Genomic DNA, 21281 nt, shown 5'->3' on the forward strand with positions numbered 1-21281 from the left:
ACCAAAGGCCCCTATCACATAATAGGCCAGTGTTTCTGCAGGGTTAAAGTTTGACTTCTTCTCTCTTTCTCCCGTTTATCTGCCTCCTCTTAGTTTCAATTTTGTGCTCTTACAGAGAGATAGGTATAGGTTCAATCAACTTTATTTCAGACTCTTCAGTCCAAATCATTAAAAAAAAAAAAAACGTTCAGATGGGAAAATATTCTTGAACACTCTCATATTAGCATGACTGAAAATGGCCCCATGTGAGTTCCCATTACCCAGTCAGTCTGCACACAGACCTGGAAGCTTTCAAGGACTCGATGTTTGTTGAGAGAAAGAGTGCGTAAGAGGAGCACAGGACACTGAGTAACCTTTATACACATGAAAACAAACTCATTTTATATTTGAAATTCGATTCAGGTGACTGTGTTGAAATCTCTAAACTTTTGTGTATTTCACAGTGAGCATGAATCACCACAGTTTTCACCTCAGATAAAATTTTGCATCATCCTCAACAGGCTCTGATCAATGAGTCACTGGCACAGATGCCAAGTTTACAGGCTGTAACTGCTACAATAAATGACAAATCGTCTGTAAGACACTCCAATAACCTCAACAAAGCCACCTTCCTATTTTAGCTAGAGTTTTAATATAATTCTACCCTGAAAGATGTAATTTAGTTGCTGCTGTTTTTCAAGCATAATTTTAGTTTGAGGCCTTTATTTTGAGAGTGGATGGACATAGTTTCATTTAGCATGTGTGTGTTGGTCTGTGTGTATTTGTAATTTTCCAGAGTCACATCACTGAGAAACTATTTCATCTGCTCACTCAGAGCTTCCAGGATTTCAACTGGCAGCTTGACTTTTCTGGGAATGTCTGGCAGACTGTTTAAAACTGGCTGTTGATTTTTTCCTTTCTCTGGAAAGCGCTAGAACAAAAAATAATGAAACACAAACTGTGACATTTTGGTTCAAAAAGTGGTTTTTCATTTGAATTAGCTGGAAAAAAAGTCATGCATCTGTACAACAATAAATGTAAAATAAAAAAACGATGCTGTACATCCCAGTCAAATAAGTTTACAACAAATCAACATTTCAAATACTTACTCTACGCAGTGACTCGCAGAAATGTGTTCCAATACAGCAATAAAACCAAAATGCCATTTCACAAGCTGATGACTTAATAATGATTTTTCACAAATTACAGGAGTAGTTAAGAGTTCATTAAGTGCAGCCTCAGTTCTTGCTGAGCATGTGCTTGGCTGACCCCTCTGTGCCTCCTATCTGTGGGGAATGTGTCAGTGTCATACTGTACATACCAGTGGGAACTGTCTTAGACAGAGACACAGAAACTTATAAGAGTAAGACGACTGATGGATCAGTGAGGAAGTTTTTAGCCGTCCAGCAGTTCAGGTGAAGTGAATGAGAAGTTACGGAACTCCTCCTGGTTGATAGATGAGATCATCGGGCCATCGATTGGTGTGAGGATGGGTTCTTCCTGGGTAAAATCTGGGTCAAAGTTGTTGACATCCTCTGGTGATTTCTGGAGGTGGATAACAAACAATAATAAACAATCAATAATAAACCTTTTTTGCAAAAATGCTAAGTCACAGCCACAGGGAGAAAATAAAGTGAAACACAACATATTGTCCATTTATTAGTTTACACACACTTCCATCAATTAAGTCATTCATGTGACTTACGATCCTGGGCTTGAAAGGTGGCTCTATTTCTCTGCGATTCAGTTTCTCCCAGTCGATGGCTGCAAAGAACGCGTGGCTGGTCACAGCATTCTCTCCGCCCTCTGAGGCCACACAGCCCAGACGCCGGGTTGGGTTTTTGGTCAAGAACTGTAAAGTCCAAAAGTGGATAAATACATAGACACTTTGGTCTAAATAAGGAATTAAAAAAAAAACTGTCCCTTTTTAAGAATATGGGCATATTATCAGAGTAATTCAAGCAAATGATCACATCTCAATTGATAATTTATGCATGATTTTTCCAAATTAAGGAAGTGTGAGTTATTCAACTGACTGACTCAATTTAGGAGACATCCAGCCAAACCCCACCCCTAAAGTCAACCAGACACCCCCGCACAGTGTTGCACCACCCACAACGCTTCTTAAGTGGAGTTCAACCGGGTTCATTAAAGCCTAGCTAGGGAGTCTAAACTTCCTGGTGTTGCATAATAAACAATAGAACAGTGGAACACCTTTTGAGCCCCAACTGCCTCTGTACCACTGAAGAAAAACAAGTGGGAGTGCCTAAAGGGAGAGGCCCAAAAACAACAAACTGAAGTTGAAAAACTTTGTTGTAATATGCCTCTGGGAACAAACTGTAGAAAAGAAAAAACAAATCTGTTTTTGGACAGCTGAGTGTCTTCACACACCTCCAGGTTGCACTGACATCACACTAGGCCACAACAAACTAATAAGCCTCCATCTTCAGAGTGACAGCAGCCAGACTAACCCCAAGTCACTGAAAGATTAATATGGGTTAGAAAACAAGGTCCAAGTTGTATAAACTACCTGAGACCCGGCCTAAACACCACTGTTCTGTCATTCACAGAGTAAAGCGAAAGGAGACGAGAAAGATTTGGGCAAAGAGAACTGTCAAGAAAAGGGAAAGAGTAGGAGAACTGAAAATGCTATATTTGAGCTGCACTGTTTAGTTCACAAATCCCAAATGCCTCACATTCGCCCACAATCCTTTTTTCGAATTGATGTCCGAGCTTGTAGGCAGCTTCTGCTATCAGTTCATAAGGAAACACATGATCAAGGCATCTCTTTTGGATAGTAGAGTTACACTTCAATCTCACTGTCGTTGTACACGTGCATTTGCAGCTGCACAAGTAGGCTGTTGATGATGTAACTTTTGGTAACTAGGTAAAAAAAAAAAAAAAAGCAACTCAAATATATAATATATATATATACATATATGTATACTGGGAGATAGACAGAGTAGCAGGGGTCAATGAGTTCAGGAGCCCAGAGACCACAAAACTGAAGAAAAACTTTTTCCACATAAGTTGATGCCATCTTTCCGTGGCTGCAGCTGTGCCATCCTCACCACCAAACCTACAGTGTCAGCATTTCTACATGTAGAAGCAGTTCTCCATGACACCAGCAAAACAACTCTATGATATCTGAAAAGAACACTAAGCTCATATGAGGTCAATGAAGCAGTTAGGCTGCCTCAGTAATTGCACTGACTATTAGTTATTCACGCAAAAATATTAAATACATTTGCTGAATGCGGCTTCTAAATTGTGAGTGCTTAAGGTTTAATATCATGAAATGTAGAATCTTTGGGGTGTGGACCATTGGGAAGACAAAACGTGCAATTTGAAGACATCACCTTTGTCTCTGAGAAATGTGTTGTGCATGTGTTCTTTCTAATGACATTTTTCAGACTAAATGGTTGTCCCAAAAAAAAAAAAAAATCACCAATACAAGTAACAGGTTGATTTTTTTTTTTTGGTATTCATTATCACCAGTTTATCAGTGGCCACAGCTAGCATAACTAACATAGCTTTAAATTATCAGTGAAAAGTTATTCAAAATTATTCCCGACAAATGAGCCAACAAACTTAACATTCTTCTTATAGATATTCTCATAAACACAGGGGTGGACAGTAACAGAGTAAATTTACTTGAGTACTGTACTTAAGTACAGTTTTTGAGTATCTTCACTTTATTTGAGTATTATTTTTGGGGGCTACTTTTACTTCACTACACTTCATTACATTTGAAGGACAAATATTGTCTTTTTTACTCCACTACATTTCAATTGGTGCTCTCGTTACTCGCTACTTTTGCGCTAGTCTAACATTGCTGTTCATTGTTTTTAATTTTAATTTCTTAATTTAATTTCTCTCTAACAGTGGCAGGACAGTGGTCCTCCAGGGCCGGAGTTGGAGGCCTCTGGATTAGACCAAACCCTCCAGAGACCTGTTCTTGTAGGACCTCTTTAACTGAAGGTATTTTTGAGCTATAAACATGTCTGTAGCAGAATTGCATCAGTGTATTGTACAATGACAATAAAGCTACTTTCCTTTCCTGTATTTCCTGAGGTATTTTTTTTTATACTTTTTTACTTTTTTATACTTAAGTAGTTTTTTAAGCAAATACTTTTGTACTTTTACTTACTAATATTTTGACAAAGCTACTTTTACTTGTATTGTAGTGTATATACTATATAATATCTGACGAGGAGTATCTGTACTTTTACTCAAATAGTGAAGTTGTGTACTCTGTCCACCTCTGCATAAACAATGAGAAACCTGACAGCAGTACTCCATGAACTTACTTACAGGATCATAGAGAACCTCACAACAGATCAACCTTTGGTATAAATAGAGCGGTAGCCTTCAAATCCACTCACACTGACATGATCTTTACGTAATGTATGACACTAGGAGCAGTAACACAAATCCACCTCAGAGATTGGCTGGCTGCTTCCTCAAGCACGCTGGTATAACAACAAGGATAAGAACGGGGAGCAAGGAGTGGAGTGGGGGGAGGAGGTGCCATCATATTTATAGCTCGGTGTGGCGGCTGGGCAGTGGACCATGCCTTAATATAGTTATGTAAGAGTCTGACAAACAGCTGGCCGGCAGAGCTCTGTGGGGCTCCACTCACAGTGTCAGTAAGTCTAAAGGGCAACAAATCACAAACCGTGATCAAACCATTGATATCTTAATATATCTTACTACAAGCTCAAATTACACTGTGTAGAAATGCAGGGAATAGGTTTTGTAGTAAATGTTTACAGCTTATTGGTTTTTTCCCCCCAATGCTTGTCACAAATCCAGTGAGAAATTGATTTCCTCTATCATTAGCTCAGTTAAAAAAAAAAAAAAAAAAGGTTCAGAGACATTTCCTGCAATTGTATAATGTGGCCAGAATCCAACAGAGGCAGCCTAAGGAGAGGAAATGTCTGCCAAACAGACAAACAAGACATGGCTTTAATTCAACTCAATCTAGCATGAAATGTGTGATTCACTAAACCACAAACCGTGAAAACAAAATCAATAGATGTGGACTCACAGCTTTGAGTATGTTCACTGCTTCTGTGCTAAGCCAAGATGAATAAACAATCTCTTCATTTAGGATGGACTCAAAGAGGTCATCTTCATTTTCAGCTTCGAATGGGGCGTGTCCTGACAGCATCTCATATAACAACACCCCAAGAGCCCACCAATCCACAGAGGGGCCATACAGCATTTCCTGGAGAATCTGGGGAAATGTGAAAACACAGAAATAAAGTTACCCATCATAGTTCAGCAATAGAGCATCTCAGTGAAAACTGACAGTTTGTAGTACAGTTTGCAGATGTTTGATTAATAAGATGCCGGTGAGCCTAGACTGAGGGGTAAGTGTTGAGGACAGCAAAGAGGCCTTTCATAAATGCAGACACACATTCTTGGTCGAAGGAAAATCTCCCCAACATGAGGACACAGAGCATCTTGATCCCTCATTATGAAATCAAACCATGCCTGCAAAGCTGCATTCTGATGAGGGGGTTAGGACTTGTCAGGTCAACAGAACTGTTCACAAGCTGACGTAATAGGCGTGCTAGTAAAGAAGGAGTTTGGAGTGTTGGAGTGGATTGCAGTTGTTTTTAATGTAGTGGTGTGATGGGGAGAGGGAACATGTTGTAATACTGGAACATGCATCATATAAACTCCAGGCAGCTCCATGTGGTTCAATTTGCTGTTTGCTCAAAACAGTTAAAAAAAAAAACTGCGAAAAATCTATTAGTTAGAAATGTGACTAAAACTGAAGAGCAGGAATTGACCTCAGGGGCAATGTAATCTGGTGTCCCACAGAAGGTTCCAGTGGCCACGCCTTCAAACATGCCTTCTTTGCACATGCCAAAATCAGCCAGTTTACAGTGTCCATCTTTGTCAAGAAGAACATTGTCCAACTTGAGATCCCTGAAAGAGAAACACAGAAATAAACAGATTAGTATAGTAGTAAATAATTATTTCTTCTGAAACATTATTTATTCATTCATCTTTAACTGCTTATCCATTTCTGGGTTATGGGGGGTGCTGGAGCTAATCCCAGCTCACTCTGGGTGAGAATGGGGTCACCCTGGACAGGCCACCAGTCCATCACAGGGCCAACACACAGAGACAGAGACCAACAACCACTCACACTCACACTCAAACCTACGGACAATTTAGAGTCACCAGCTATCCTAGACATGCATGTCTTTGGACGGGGGGGAGGAAACCAATGCAGGCACGGGGAGAACATGGAAACTCCGCACAGAAAGGCCCCAGGCCTGGGAACTGAACCAGCAAGCTTCTTAGTGTGGAGCAACAGCGCTAACCACTGTTGCCGCTGTGCCGCCCTGAAATATTATGATTCAGCAAAAAAGTTAACCAATAAATAAAATGTGGCAGGCCTGAAGCCAATCATATGGCATTGTTCAAGTGATGCCAAAAACTGCTAAAATGTTTGTGTTCAGTCTCCAGTTGGCTGCCTGTGAGTATTCTTTCTAATTATATCTGACGAAGGTAGACTTTTGCGGGGAGACGAGAGGAAAAGGTTGTCTCAGGACACTGAAGTCTCTGTGGCAGCGGGCGACATGAGCAGACAACTCCCTGACCCTGACATGGCAGCCAGGAACCATCTCAGTCCAGTATGAAGGGGAAAGAGCTCTCCTGTCAATATTTATTCTGCTTCCAGGAAAGGCAAAAAGCTTGAGCTATTGTTTTATTTTTGGTTTGTTTTTTGTTTGAAACAGACTGTTCTTTCACTGCCACCTGTATTAGAGGTGAATAAATATAGACTGTCGTTTTGGTAATTTATGTATTATCAAACACATACATGTATTGTTTCTAAGTTTTTTTCCCCAAATCGCTGAGAATTACAATAAGATTTATAATTCTCCCCCAAATGTTAAAATACTTCATTTTCATAGCTAAATTGTGGAACAGTACTGCACATGTGCTTGAACTGGACTTTCTAAGAATACAGTCAGTAATATAGTACTCTTAAAACTCTCTTAGTCAAATGACATTTTTAGTTGAAGAAATTTCAATTGACTCAGCTGCTAATTACTTACTTTGTATTCCAAATTAAAGTTATTAAACAAACATTTGGAACTGGCTGACCGAACTTTTTGTTAAGTTATTTAGGCATTTCTTCCAGATCAATAAAATCTGTCTTTCTATGTTCTCTGCATTGCTAGGTTGGTGTGGTAATTTTTTTTTTTTTTTTTTTTGCAGTTATTGAGGTGACTCACTCAAAGTGCAAGTCATTAGACTTAGGAATCAATGATAGCAGTATATCTTAATTATTCATATCAATCGAAATTAAATGTATTTTAATATTAGTGGTTACAAGTTCCCCATTGCTGACTGTGCTGAGTGCAGGATGGCCCAACAAAAGACTGGAGAACTGTTCTCTGTGCTCTGTGTTATGGTCAGCTGGTGCTTTGTCATCTAACAGAGTGATTAAAGCTGCTGAGTGTGGGTCGTGGAGTCAAGCTGTAATCTGTGATCAGGTGACCCACTTTAGGCCAAGGTCATTTTACTTTTGAGAGAGAATATGCGATGTAAGCACTGGATGATGCTTGTAACTTACAACATTTTTGACAGCAACTGATTTCTTTCCCAATACCCTATAACTCAATGCAAGGCCTCTGTGATTTCCACACAAAAAGGATGACACATGCAGAAACATAAATTCTGAATGTAACAGAGAGCAACACTACTTTGGCTGGATTAAATTGGTTTACTCTTCTCTACTGTAAGCCGATTCTGTAATGCGGACTCAGTGTTGCCTGGCCATTCCAGTATAACAAACCGGCTGAAAGAGAGCAACTGTGATGCTACTGCATCATGAGCGTTCACCCGTGGAGTTCAGGGCACAGGGAAAGTAAGGGTTTAACACAACCAGAATAACAAACCGACCCTTGAGAAATAACACAGGGGGTGGAGATTGTACGGATTTTTGAAATTGTGTCTGTGATTTCCCCTCTAAAATTTATGACCAGTCCTGCTCTTTCACAAATATTTTTATGCTCTGAAGCACATTTCCAGCACAATTCATCTGAATGGGTCCAGTGAGAAATGAATCCTCAGCTCTGGCAGTTTTACTAACATGCACTCATCACTGAGCTACACAGAACCATATATCACTGTGCAAATAACCTACTGTCACCAGAGCTCCTGTTAGTCTGACTCGGTCTTTGAACCTCTTTCTATGGGAAGTGGGTTAGTCAGGCACTGTGGTCTCCACAGTTACAATACCAGCAGGAACTTTGACACACTGAGGCATTAAACTCTGTTCTACTCTGAGAAGACCAGATACAGTTGCTCTAACATAAACATTTCCTGAGAAGAAGAGAGGAAGTTTTGGTGGCTATGACGCACAAACTGTATGATTTTTTTTTTTTTGACTGTGGTTCGCAGCCTTATCGCTTCTGGTAGATTTCAAATACACCGAGTCAAGCCTAGACTTCAGTAGTACAATTTACATTTTAGTGTGTATGAAGTTATTTACTTTTTTAAATCCTTAAAAAAAAGTCCTCTTTAAAAACAGTTTGTTCTCCAGCAAAGTGTTGGAGGCAAAACAAAATTTCTAATGTGACAAATTCACATCTCCCTTTCAAGTTGCTACAAAACTTTATAGGCCTCTTTCAAGTTGTCAGTGCCAATATGATTGTACTACTGCATGTTTTATTCAACAGCTTTAATTTCTTTATGAGAATAACTAACAGGAAACTTCAACACGTCACCTGAGAGGCTTTGAACCACATCTTTACCTGGAGCTAAAAGGCTAAACAGAGACAGTCAGTCAAGTCACGGGAAAACATTCATTACACAAGACAGTGAATTAAGTTAATTCAAGGAGGCAGCGTGACTGCTCCTCTTTCACTTACTTCATGTGCAAGCAACTACTTGGCTCATTATTTAAGTTATAGCATGCAAACTGTGTGCGGCCAAGAGACATGCAATAAGGTGTGGGCTGACAGAACACACGGACCACTAAATATAACTCAGGATTTACTGTTAGCTCACATGATGCCCCCTTTTCTTATCATCCTCATGCACTAGTAGGAAGCTCACAGCACTGCCACAGAACTACAAGTCGACAACAGAGCCTGCTATTATAGGATATAGGCCTGGCCAGGTTCATGACAAAATTTTGGAGATAATCATCTTAAAACTCAATACCCAAACCCAAGCATATGGCTGTGAAAGCTGTCTGACAATTACTGATGCAATACATTTCAAGAAGACAGAATGCCAACTGTTTGAGGAGGAAGTTGAGACAAGGTCACAGGGTCGAGTGATTACACATCCTTCTTCCAATGCCAGTATGCCAGAGATTTCCAATTTTACTTCCAATAATTTCGACAGCATAAAAAAAAAAAAAAAACACATTAAACAGTGGAAATGAAGCAGATGCAAAACCACAGTCCACTGAAATTTAGCTTGAGCATTTTTTTTTTTTTTTAATTGAACTACCATTTCATAAATGCCCACACGTATTAAACTTCATGTGTCCGAAGCTGATTCGTAACACTTGTTCCCTCATTTGAATTTGTGGTCTCACTAACACCTTTTGCCCAACAACAAAAGTTCTCTTTTAGAAATAGACCAAATGGCAATAGACTATTCATTTCTGGATAAACACTCTCACTTCAACTGCTGTTTGTGGTCTTGTGTCTGACCTGTAGATGATGCCTTTACTGTGGAGGAACATTAGAGCGGAGGTGATCTCTGCTGTGTAGAATCGCGCTCTCGGCTCTTCAAACTTCCTGGACTTCTGGATGTGAAACATAAGATCACCACCATTCACAAATTCCATCACAAAGAACAGGCGATCCTGAAATAAAAAGAAAAGCACTTGACATTGAAACCCATACGCACAACCCACACAACCTTCATAGAAGCTCACGTTATTTAAAAAAAAAATAAATAAATAAATCTCACTCAGCATACTCAGATTTCCTCAGGGATGAAAAATGGCTGTTAATCATAAATTCTACATTTCTTTTTAATGGGATTCCATCTAACTGATCACACTTCAAAAGCCAGTTGGGCAGAAAAATCTTGATCAAACCCATTAATCCTTCTGTCTCTTTCCAGGCACTGGTCAATATATGATCTGGAAAATGAAAGCCTGGGGAATAAAAGACTGCAGGGGAACGTGATGCACAGATTTGTCCATAAAGCTTCCAGAAGCGATCAGGACATTCAGGCACATTCAACTCTGGTTAGTTCCTCAGTGATTTCAAGTTGGCCCTCTTTTTCCTTTTTTTTCTGAATATGTAAAATGCAAAATCAGGCATTGCTCTATGCGGAGTCCGGCTTTACAGCTAAAAGAAGCTTTACAGCTAAAAGAAGCTTTACATCCAAATCACAACTATTTAATTAAAAGAAAAAATAAAACATTCAAAGTTTTCTTTCACCAACTGAAATTCCACATTGAGAATCTGTCTTCTCTTGAACATTGACGTAATTGCATTTCTTGGGGTGGACATTTTCATTCCACAGCCAGTGAACAATGCCTCTGGTCTTTCCAGTATTAGTCAAATCTTTCCTGTTTTGGGACATTTTTTTTCTCCAAACTTCTTGAACTTGATGAGCCAGATGTCTTGTTGCACAAGGATAAACTTGCTGTTTAATTGTTAAGATGAGCAACTGATGACAAACTGCTGTGGTGGAGGACAATTCAACAAAGACACATCCTTTGTCCACTTCACTGAAGGTAAAGCCCCGACCCTCCTCCTCATCCCTTCCCCTCCTTCACCCTTCCCACGGATCATTTTTCTATAATCACAGAACTGTATAAGCATTCTAGTAATATCAATGACACCAAACTTAACAATGCAGAACATTTTAAACTTTGCTATATAGTCACAATTACAAAATGCTTTTCCTTTCAAGTCATTTTCGCTAACAGCCCACTCAAAAAAAGGTTGGAGTGGAATGTGACATTTTTTTTTTAACATGCTTGTGTTGCAAGTGCTGTGTGCTTGTGCGTGGGTTTGAAAAAAGCAAGTGGGGAAGCGTCACTGACTCCATTCTTCACTTCTAGTGGTGCTCTATTTTGATCCAAGCTAATGCAGGCTGGTGGTGGTTCAAGCGAAACTAAAGCAGATTAAGTGTCTTGTCTGCAGCAGATAGTCAACCCCTGTCAGCAGAGCTTTGGCTTCCACCTCCTCAATCTCCTCAGACTGGGACTGAGGTACTGCTGCCACCTGCCTATCATCTCCTGCAAAGCAGCCTTAAATATTTAAACAGAAAGGGCCGAAACACAATCCACAGAATGATTTCTAATAAGCGGATGAGATTTAAGAGTTTCGTGCAGCCTGATACAGTTAAAGTGGACAGAATTTCATTTGTGGTACTCACATCATGAAAATATAACATGAGTACGATACAATCCATTGAGACTCATTAAATTGCTACTGAGTCCTAAAGACCATTTAGAAACTATTTTGGATAATGCAAAATAACATGAGCACTGATGGATAATAGGTCTTTTTTCCATTTTCATTGTTCTTTCAACAACACAAATAACTCCATTAACCTCCACTGTGCTGGAGTGATGGTTTACAAAAACCTCAACTACAGGTTAATAAAAGTACAGCTCGGTATTACGAGGGTTTTTATTTATCAAATGCAGTAAGAATCATCTTTCTGCAGCCTCGGTAGAGTATCTAATGGCCAAAGATCAGATATCAGAGATTATAAACTCAGCTGTAGTTTTATGGCTTAACATTTTTATTAAGGGAGTGCTTAGTGTTTATATTCATGCCTTAACTAAGAGAGTATTCTCAGTATCAGTTAAACTGCTGTAACAGTGTGTGAGGCTGCCCCACAGCATGTGCCAACACACTGATGCTTACCAGCTCTTAGTTTAGCCGGTGTCATGAACTGAAGGGAGTGCCACAGGAAAACCAACGTTTTTTCAGTTTACTTCCAGGGCCACTTGTGTTTGGCTGTCTATTTATATGATTATTGTTAAGATTTGCTTTCAATTTAAAGAGAACACATTTCTAATGCTACTTGATAGTAGAGTGGTCCATCCTCTGGAATACCTGTGCCAACTCTCTCAATAAGTACTGTGATAATTCTCTGAGCAAGTAAAAACATTGACCTGCTAGTGGCAGTAGAGGAAACAATTCAGGCTTATGAACACCAGTGTTCTGAAAACGGCACTAATCCGTCGGAACAGTTTACCAACACAGTAAAAACTTATTGAGCTGTGACAGAAGTGCACGTGTGCGTATCTGTGACTGACCTGTGTCTGGAAACAGCAGTACAGCTGGGTGAGGTAGGGGTGAGAACATGCCATCGACAGCACCCTCTTCTCAGTCATGGTACACTCCACATCGTCGTCCTGCAAAATGATGTCCTTTTTCAACACCTTGACAGCAAACACTCGCTCCTTGTCATTAAGTCTTGCCAGCATCACCTGCACACACAACATAAAGGCAGTCTGAATGATAAGAATTCAGTGGGCTCACAGATTGAAGTATCGGACGCAACTGACTGATGAATAGCTTTTAAAATGATCTACATGAGACCACATGAGTACAATTTCTCTTTGCATCTATATCATTACAATGGGCCATCTTTCTCATTCAACAAATAGGCTGTCATTTCATTACACACAACATTTCTTATTCTCATCTTCCTATCATTCCCACCTTGCCAAAGCTGCCCTTGCCGAGCACTTGAAGGAATGTGAACTCTGAAATGCCTAATCGAGTGGTTTGCTGCTGAGTTTTTGTACTCTCTCTCCGTTCAGAGGGTGCCTTCATCACCTGAGTTGGACTTCTGGCCTGCAGGACAAAAGAAAACAAACAAACAAAACACCTTTTACAAAACTGAGATTAAAAGTTACACATGGGTAAACTTAAAAATTAACTGCGAAAAAAAAAATGGGGTTTCGTACCAGTGAGTTGCGTTTGGCTAATCCTCCAGCCTGCAGACCCATTTCTGCAAGCGTGTTAGCCAGTTCCACACTGTTCACACCACAGTTCGGGGCAACGTTGCCTTTGCAGCGAATGTGAACATTCATTTTACAGACTGAAGAGACAAAGCAAACAGACAAAGCCACTTGTGAGGGACAGATCAGGAGAATTTGACATTAGGACTTGAAAATGAGACTGGTTCTTACTTTTACAGTGCAGTCCCTGCCTGACTATTCCCCATAGCAGGGAGCCACAGTGGTCACAGAAAGTGGGCGACTTGTAGGTGTGGATGTTGAACTTATGAGGAACGTTGATGCTGAAACCTTGGTTCGTGGGTTGCTGAGAAAAGGCACACAGAGAAGGGACACTAAACTAACCACCATCCTTTACAACAGCAGGTCTGACCATATACATAACGCACACACACAAAAAAAAAAACCAAACAAACATATTTGGACACAGACCGGATTGTGAAATTTGTTTAGTTCCTATTGCTGTTTTAATGCTGCATTTTGCTTCCCTTCTACAAGTTCCACAGTTACGAGAAACATGGTGGGTTCAGCAAACAATAGTTCGACAGCGTACAAGTGCTAAAACTAGCACACGTGTATTCACAGTAATACATGAAAATGCCACAGCAAGCACGTGTGGAAAATTACTATGTATTACAATGTTCTGGGTCAGTGACCGTCTTCATAAAGAAAGAGGAACATGAACAGTATGAGGTGATCACTGCAGGTGTTTGTCGGAGGTGTGTCTGTGTAAAAAAAAAAAATAATAATAAATAACTAACTAAAAGAAATTCTGCCTTAACAAGTCTCTTATTTGCTACAGATCTGATAAAATAAATATTACAATGCTTTCTATCTGTTCAATGCCAACAACAACTGATCTGTCACTAATAAGCATGATACTAATACTAATTTAACCGTTGTTACCTGTTCTTTTGTTGGCTTCTTCATACGTGGGCACACTGTGACGACCTGCTGGTGGCAACGTTTGTGAACCACACAGGTACACACTAAAAAGGAATCATAATTCATGCCTTTATCTCTCAGAAACCATGTCAAAAAGCAGAAGAGGAGAAAATAAGGCCAACCAACCTTGGCACTGGTAACCCTGCTTTCCAAAAACACCCCTATAACAGAGACAGATACACAGTTATGGTCTGCACCAACTATGGAGACAGCAATGGTTTATCCTTGTCCGACTTTCTTACCATATGAACTCTTTGCAGTGAAAACAGAAGGTGGGTTGACGGAGAAACGTGGACATGAACTTGTGTCCGTTGACCTGGTGAATCCGCCGTCTTACAGCTCCCTGCCGCTTCCTTGTAAACTGCTTGAAGGTCTTCTCCTTAACTAGGGCATCATCTAACAACAAGATGAGCGTAACGCTTTTTGAGAGTCTTAAACCCTTACATGACCTCCCAATCTGTAGACTAGATTTGAGGGTTGTTTTTCTTTTTTTTAAACAGCAACCATCATAAAGGGATTGCATCACAACGTTCTACTGAGCCTGAAAGCATATTTGAAGTCAGTTTTTAAGGCCACAGCAAGTAGCAGTTCTCAGCTAACAAAGAAAAAACAAAACCAAAAAACAAAACAGAACATTGCACACGACCCACCACCATTGGCTAGCAGACAAATTTCACAACCAGCTGAAGAAAGTGGAGCCTTTAACACATTTAACAGAGAACCATATATTTTCTGTAGGAGTAAAAGCATGACTCTGAATGAAGGCTACTATGTGCACCTAAATTGCAAAAAAAGACATTTGATGATGATGATGAATTGATGATACTTGTGTCATTTCATCCCTCTTACTTGACATATCATCTAGAAAAGACAGTGGAAGGATGTAACCAAAGATTGAAGGAATAAAAGAAATGGAAACTGAAAGCATCATATTGTCTCAATTCATTTGCATATCTAAATCTACTTGAGTATACATCTGCACAGTTTGGCCTTATGTGTTTTAGCTCTGAGTGACTGTCGCTGGTCTATGTGTGTGCGAAAACCACATGTGCATTCTGGAAACTTGTTTTTAGCCCCCCACCCACTCGCGAAACATATTCTTTTGTGGTGGTGGTGTGAAAAGGATGATTTTATATTCCAACTAAAATCTTCTGTTTCATGTATCTTGTGCACAGATACATTGATTTTGTCTGTATAAGGCCAACAGTAAACAATCTAACAGAAAACTTGATCAAGAAGTCTTCTTTTTGTTTTTTTCTCTTCATGTCTTTGCAGAGCTATGTATCCACCTTCAGTTAATTTGTATCATGAAGTGAACATAAGAAGATATATTTTTGTATAATCACATTTTCCAAATCAATGAATAAAAATAAAGTGAATTATCAATTAATAAATTATTGTAAATGATCCAACCCAGTCTGTTTGACTTTTCCACATTTTTTGAGTTCTGATTAACAATTTGATCCGTATTGATGATCTTCATGAAATGCCTATTCAACGTGAGGCAATATCATTCTGAAGAGATTCTTAAGTGATATTTGCAGCTAAAACTTGCCGTCAGCAGCCGCCTGCACCATCTTTGTGGTGGCCACCACAGTGATGTTGCAAAAATTTTTGGACTGTCTTTTAGATTCATCGGCACTGCTGATTGTTTTCTAATAGTATGTGGCTTTACTTGAAAAATACACTCCTTTGGACCCTGCAGCAAGTGAGGGAGTTAATAAAGGAAATTCTGATTCATGTCACACCTTTCTTATTCTACCACATCCCACAGGTGTTCACTAAAGTTATCATGTTCACGAAACCACTTTCAAATGACTTTTGCTTTGTGTAGTGCTGCATTATGATGTTGAAAGTAGCCATTAGAAGATGGAAAATCTTGCCCGTAGAGTCAAACCATAGTTCTAATGGCTCTAAATGGGCTGATAATATATTCATTCTCATGCTATTACAAGATCATCACAAGAGCACATGGATTCATGCTGTTGACGACAAATTCCATTTCTGATGAGCAGAAACCAAGATTCATCAGAACGGAATGAGTTACCAGTCTTTAATTGTCTATGTCTGGTAAGTCAGGTTTCAGTGGCCTGGAGCATGACATGGTCTGCTGTTCAGCTCAAGGTCTGAAGTGTTGCACATGCCAAGATGCTTTTCTGCTCTCTATAGGAGTAAAGACTGGTTGTTGGAGCCTTTTTCTCAGCTCCAACCAATCTGACTACTTTTCTCTTCTCTACTCTTCTTTTGCAATCTCCAAATGTGCCTGTCTTTGGACAGTGGGAGGAAGCCAGAGCACACAGAGAGAACTCGAAATGGCACAATTTCTACTTTTTCATGAGTAAAGGAAAGTTAGTGTTTCATGGAGTTTGCTAGGCAGTGAGCCATTGTGGAAACAGATCAAAAATTGAGAATTTAATCCCCAGATTTCCTCCGTAAACTGTGAGCTCACATCCTGCTTGTCTTGCTTAAATCTCATATTGGACAAAATATCCTATTCATGTCGAAGCCACAGATGTGCACAACACCAACGTCATCTGAAGTCTGAGCAAAGCAAACATTCCTCCCATCACAAATTAGTTAGATCCACCACCCTACTCATTTCACAAAGAAGAATTCACATTTGTGCATGTTTGCACACAGACTTTGTCAGAGCCTATTATTACAGAAATTTTCTTTAAATGGCTCACTGATAATAGCTATTCAAAACAGCAGGTGGAGTTTTACTTACTACAAGACAGTGACTAAATGAGTTGGCATAAATAGTTCACACTGCAGAAGCAGAAGTGGGAAGGTTATAATTAGGCATGAAGAAAAACTCTGGACTCAGGTCTGCATTTAAAACTACAGTAGCAAACTTACCATCAGTGAAAGAGCCATTTAGCATAACAAGGATGTAGACCTTGCCCTCTGGCTCCAAGTCCATCTGTAGACAAAGACACGCAAGAAAATCATTCTAAAATAATACCTAAGGATAAGCAAACAATTACACAATAAGCAAAAAGTGAAATCACAATGAATATGGTTTTGAAAATCCACTTGGAACGTGTTGAAAGAAAGGTGTATTCATTTCAAATACTGAGTTAAAGGGAGGGATGTGGTGGTATCAGCTTGACTTCATATCATCCCTTCAGCTCTAACTCATTCAAAATTCAGCTATGCAAGCTGCATTTTTCTTTGCATTCTTCAGTGTATATGTAATGTTGAAGGAATTTGGACACCACAGCAGCACAGCAGGCATGGCTGGTTGGGCAGGTTGCAAAGGTAGTCTGAGAGTGATGTTCAGCTGTGAATGACTAACACACATACAAACATATACTCCCCGAAGTAACCACTGACTGGAAACTTAGGTCACTGTTGCTTTAAATAAATGGGTTTTGTTATTTACAGACTTCAGCAGGAAAATACTCACTGCCCACGTAACAGTGAGAGGCTGCAGCTTAGTTGGTACTATCGAGTGAAAAACTAAATGTGAGGAAGTGCACATTCAACTGTTTCTCAAAAATGCCCATTTGTTGCCTGCTCATATCCTATATCTGTAGTCTAGACAGAAACTGACATGTCCACTGTGAAGACTTCCTCTTTTTGCCCATCTTAGGTGTTTTCACCTGATGACTATAAAGCTGCAAAGTAGGGACTTTCTGAATTTTCCTTCTCACCCTTCAAGACAGCTAACCTTGACAATGAAGGTGGATCGTAAGATGGGCTCAATACTTTCAAAAGTGTCTGTAAAGGAAAAAAAAAAAAAAAACATGGCCACAGTCCATTACTACAATTACTTGACTTGAATTTAGACACTTCTTTGCAATATTTGGACAATAACCATCATATTTGCTTTGAAATAAAATTTTCATCATGTTTTTGCACAGAATGAGGACGCCTGAACTATTTTGTGGGTTCAGAAAGGGTCAGGACAAGCAGCAGCATAAAACTCAGCACGGTGCCTCTTTTTTTGTCTACTAAGCAAAACTACACAGGAAAATGTATAATATTTAATATGCTTTCAGTTTCAGTGTTCCTCATGAGGACTTATTTCAAGCATGTGAAAAAACCTCCCACACGACAGATAGCAAACAGATAACAATTTCGTAGCCAACAAAACATGAATGAGATACACTAACCAGCCAAAAATTTGGACACACTTTCCTATTCAATTGAAGGAGACAGTGTGTCCAAACTTTACACCGGTAGTTTACATCAAATAACCAATTAAAAGGTCAATGTGCTGTCAAAGGAGATTAGCCTTGTGTCTAAATGTCAGATGGTGGATGTCTCACTTGGATGATGTCAGCGTCCGGGTAAAAAGAAGCAGTTGAGTAACCAACAGATTCCGCTTACATTGAACTAAGATGTGATTCAAAAGCAGGAAAGACACTCAGCACTTTTGCAGTGTTTCAGGGCATCAAAGTGGATCATGTGCGCGGGTGAAAGGGATAACAGGAATTTAAAAATGTTTGTAAGAGCCAATAGATAGTAAGTTCCTCAACAGCCAGGCCTAGAGCACTGATCGGATGGTGGGAACACAGTGATAAACAGCAGCGTGGGCGTGTGGAGGCTTGTGCCTCATATATGAAGCTAACCAGGCCGGCACTTCTTCTGTGCAGCAAAGAACAAAAAGCCTTCACAGTTCAGATCTCGCGGATAACAAGTGCAAAGTATGTGTCTTGAACTGACAAACACAAAACTGTACTAACCAACAACTTCTAAAACTGCAGACCAAGCCTCACTTTCATACCACTTCCCCTCAATGCTCAAGGGTCTTGTGAAGGTTTTGCTAATCACTTTTCAACGTTACTCATTGCTGTCGGTATATTTTACATTTGTCTGCATCAAAAATAAACAGATTTTCTCACACGTTTATGGTGTGTTTTTTTTGCTTCACTTCTCAAAGATGATGCCATGCTAACAGGCTTAGCCACACACAACGGTTTTAATTTCTAAGTAGCTTCTAAGTCATCCACTACCCACATACAAGGGAGTGATGTGCAAAATATATGATTGCTACCGGCCTTGGTCGATACCACCGCAGCCAGCTCCAGGCCCGGACAGGTTCAGATTACAGTCAGCAGCACCTGCAGTGGCTTATAGTCCTAGAAGGATCAACGTAAGTGAGAAGAGGGAAACTCCAGTGTGAATGGCCAGTTTTTGCTCATTCCTGAAAGCAAATAAAACTAATATGACCAGTCAGTTTCATCCCCAGGTTCTCTTCTTAATGTACGATTAGCTTAACATTAAGTACGCCTGCCGTTACTCCTATAAGAGCATGCAAGGAGGTCAAATCTCGCACAGACCAACACAAACCAGTCTTCCTGTACAGAATTAACACATCGCTTGAGCAGCAGCATGTGTGGTTTCAGATCATATACAATGATGATCACACTAAAAGCTGCTAAGCCAATAACTGAAGGGCACACTAAGTTCCTGTAAATTTCATGCTGACCAAATTAAGACAAGATAATAATGGGTGTTGTCTGTCATTAGGCCCATGCTTTCACAGCACTTACTGTAGATCTGCTTTCAGAGAGGTGTTGTTGTTCACTAAAGGCACTGTTGATGCTTCTCTCAATTGGCAAAGTTACTCTCAGTGACTGTGGCAAGTGTGTTGAACCCTTCCTAAAGCTTAGTACCGTGTTGTCTTTCCTGAACCTGCTTTCAGACACTGTTCAGCAGATATCAGACCTTTCATCGATGGAAAGCAATATTCCTGAGTGAAGAAGCCTGGTCCGTAATGATTTATGTTAAATGTCCGACTTATATAAATGCAACTGAAATTAATAAACCATTAGATCATTTTTAGGTTCTGTGTTAAAGCATATTTCTCTAAATGTAAATACATGTCAGAGGGAATTTCACATCTCGACTGATGATCCAGATAAAGAATATGACCCCTAATCTAATAAGGGAAATAACATGTCACTCTTTAGACATTTATTCATGAGGTTGTTGCGTCTTGGAGTCAACACTGAATTAAGTTAAGACTGATGAGGGCCAGCAGACCAACTGATCTTTGGCATTTGGTTGATCGAACTTTTGTTTGTGATTCCTACATTACCAGCTAACATTGTAGGGGCTCATTGAACCCCTAGCACACTTGCTTTCACCTCCTGATAACAATTTTTGATATTGAGGTGGAAATTGTAACATTTCCAGTGTGACAACACAGATATATACTGGATGCATTTTAACTAATGAGGCCTTATTTTGAAGTTTGGTAAAGCCCATCACATTAGATAAAGTTTGGGGCACAGAGCTACCGTCCCCCTTTTCAATACATCAGTAATAAGTCTTTTTTTTTTTTTTTTTTTTTTTAACAAACGACCTAAAAACGTCAGAGTGCCATAATTTGCGCGCCCCTCTGTACCCGCTGACAGCTGTGCTTTACTTCTTTATGCATGTGAAGCAATAAACAGCTCATATATCAGAAAGCAGAAAGCACACTAATCTGTCTTTATTAAAGAAACATGACAGGTATGTGTGTGATGGTCGCTGTTCTGGTGCGCTTCGGCTCAGTCTGCCAGGTCGCGACTTTTCCACTCACCCATCCCTCGAAGGTCTCTCCGGTGTTGGAGGTTTTGATCAGGTCCTCGAACTGGATGGTGCAGTTGGCCACAAAGTCGTCGTATCCGATCGGGGTGTCGTGGAAGACCGCCAGCTCGATCTGCTTCCCGTCGCTGACGTTCAGGCAGAACTCCTCGTTGTAGGTCGGCATGTTGGTCTTCTGTTTGGTGTGAGTCTGTCCGATCTTGTAGTCGTCCACCTTCACCACGATGTAGGGGTCCAGGGACGGGGGGGGCTTGTTGAAGATGACAGTGTGTCGGAGGGAGTAGGTGGTCGGCTTCAGGTCCACCGCCTCCCCGATCCGGAGCTTCAGGTACCCGTTAAACTTCATCTCAGAGTTCAACTCTTACCGAGCTTCGCATGCAAAGTTTAAAAACTGTGTAAAGACGAAAACCCAACAAAGACACACTCACGCCTGCATCACAGCTGACAGTCTAATTTGGCTCCAGCTTTGTGGTAAAAGTCCCATTCATCCTAATAACCTGTTATTTCTGAGCTCCCACACATTTCTGCTGCTCTCCTTCACCGTGAGCCACAGAGGAAACACAACACTGGCACGCCGAGCACAACAAGTTCCGCATAACACACACACTTAACACACAAACAGGCTCTGAACCTGTCACTGTTGGCTTGCTGTGTCACATGTCTGAAGTTGTAGTCCTACAGACAGGCCTGGGACTACGCTGACCATGATGCATTGCTCTGCACACGGACAGTCTTGCGGTGACTCGGCTGAGAAAGTAGTGCCACCGCCTGGAAATGTTACTGAAGCACACGACAGCAGAACAGTTTTATCTGAAGAGGCACGGTGTTGTTGTTT

The 21281-nt window shown here is 40.2% G+C and overlaps 1 protein-coding gene across 2 annotated transcripts; it reads right to left on the minus strand.

The window, feature by feature from the left end:
• Positions 1 to 945: 945 nt before the first annotated feature.
• prkcha (protein kinase C, eta, a) lies at positions 946 to 21027 on the minus strand. Of its 2 annotated transcripts, none has more exons than XM_029493286.1 (14): positions 20442 to 21027; positions 16766 to 16829; positions 14149 to 14302; positions 14033 to 14067; positions 13868 to 13950; positions 13136 to 13268; positions 12911 to 13044; positions 12663 to 12797; positions 12254 to 12427; positions 9675 to 9829; positions 5781 to 5919; positions 5030 to 5218; positions 1685 to 1831; positions 946 to 1524 (listed from the first exon to the last, which is right to left on the minus strand). In XM_029493286.1, exons 1-14 carry the CDS (start codon positions 20790 to 20792, stop codon positions 1375 to 1377), a joined length of 2043 nt encoding a protein of 680 aa, XP_029349146.1. In that variant the 5' UTR covers positions 20793 to 21027; the 3' UTR covers positions 946 to 1374. The 2 variants fall into 2 exon arrangements, with proteins under 2 accessions (XP_029349146.1, XP_029349147.1); XM_029493287.1 differs by having other exon boundaries at positions 12663 to 12779; positions 13859 to 13950; positions 14149 to 14285; positions 16752 to 16829.
• Between the last annotated feature and the right edge of the window lie 254 nt (positions 21028 to 21281).

Source organism: Echeneis naucrates, chromosome 22, assembly GCF_900963305.1.
Source record: "Echeneis naucrates chromosome 22, fEcheNa1.1, whole genome shotgun sequence".
Lineage (NCBI taxonomy): Eukaryota > Metazoa > Chordata > Actinopteri > Carangiformes > Echeneidae > Echeneis > Echeneis naucrates.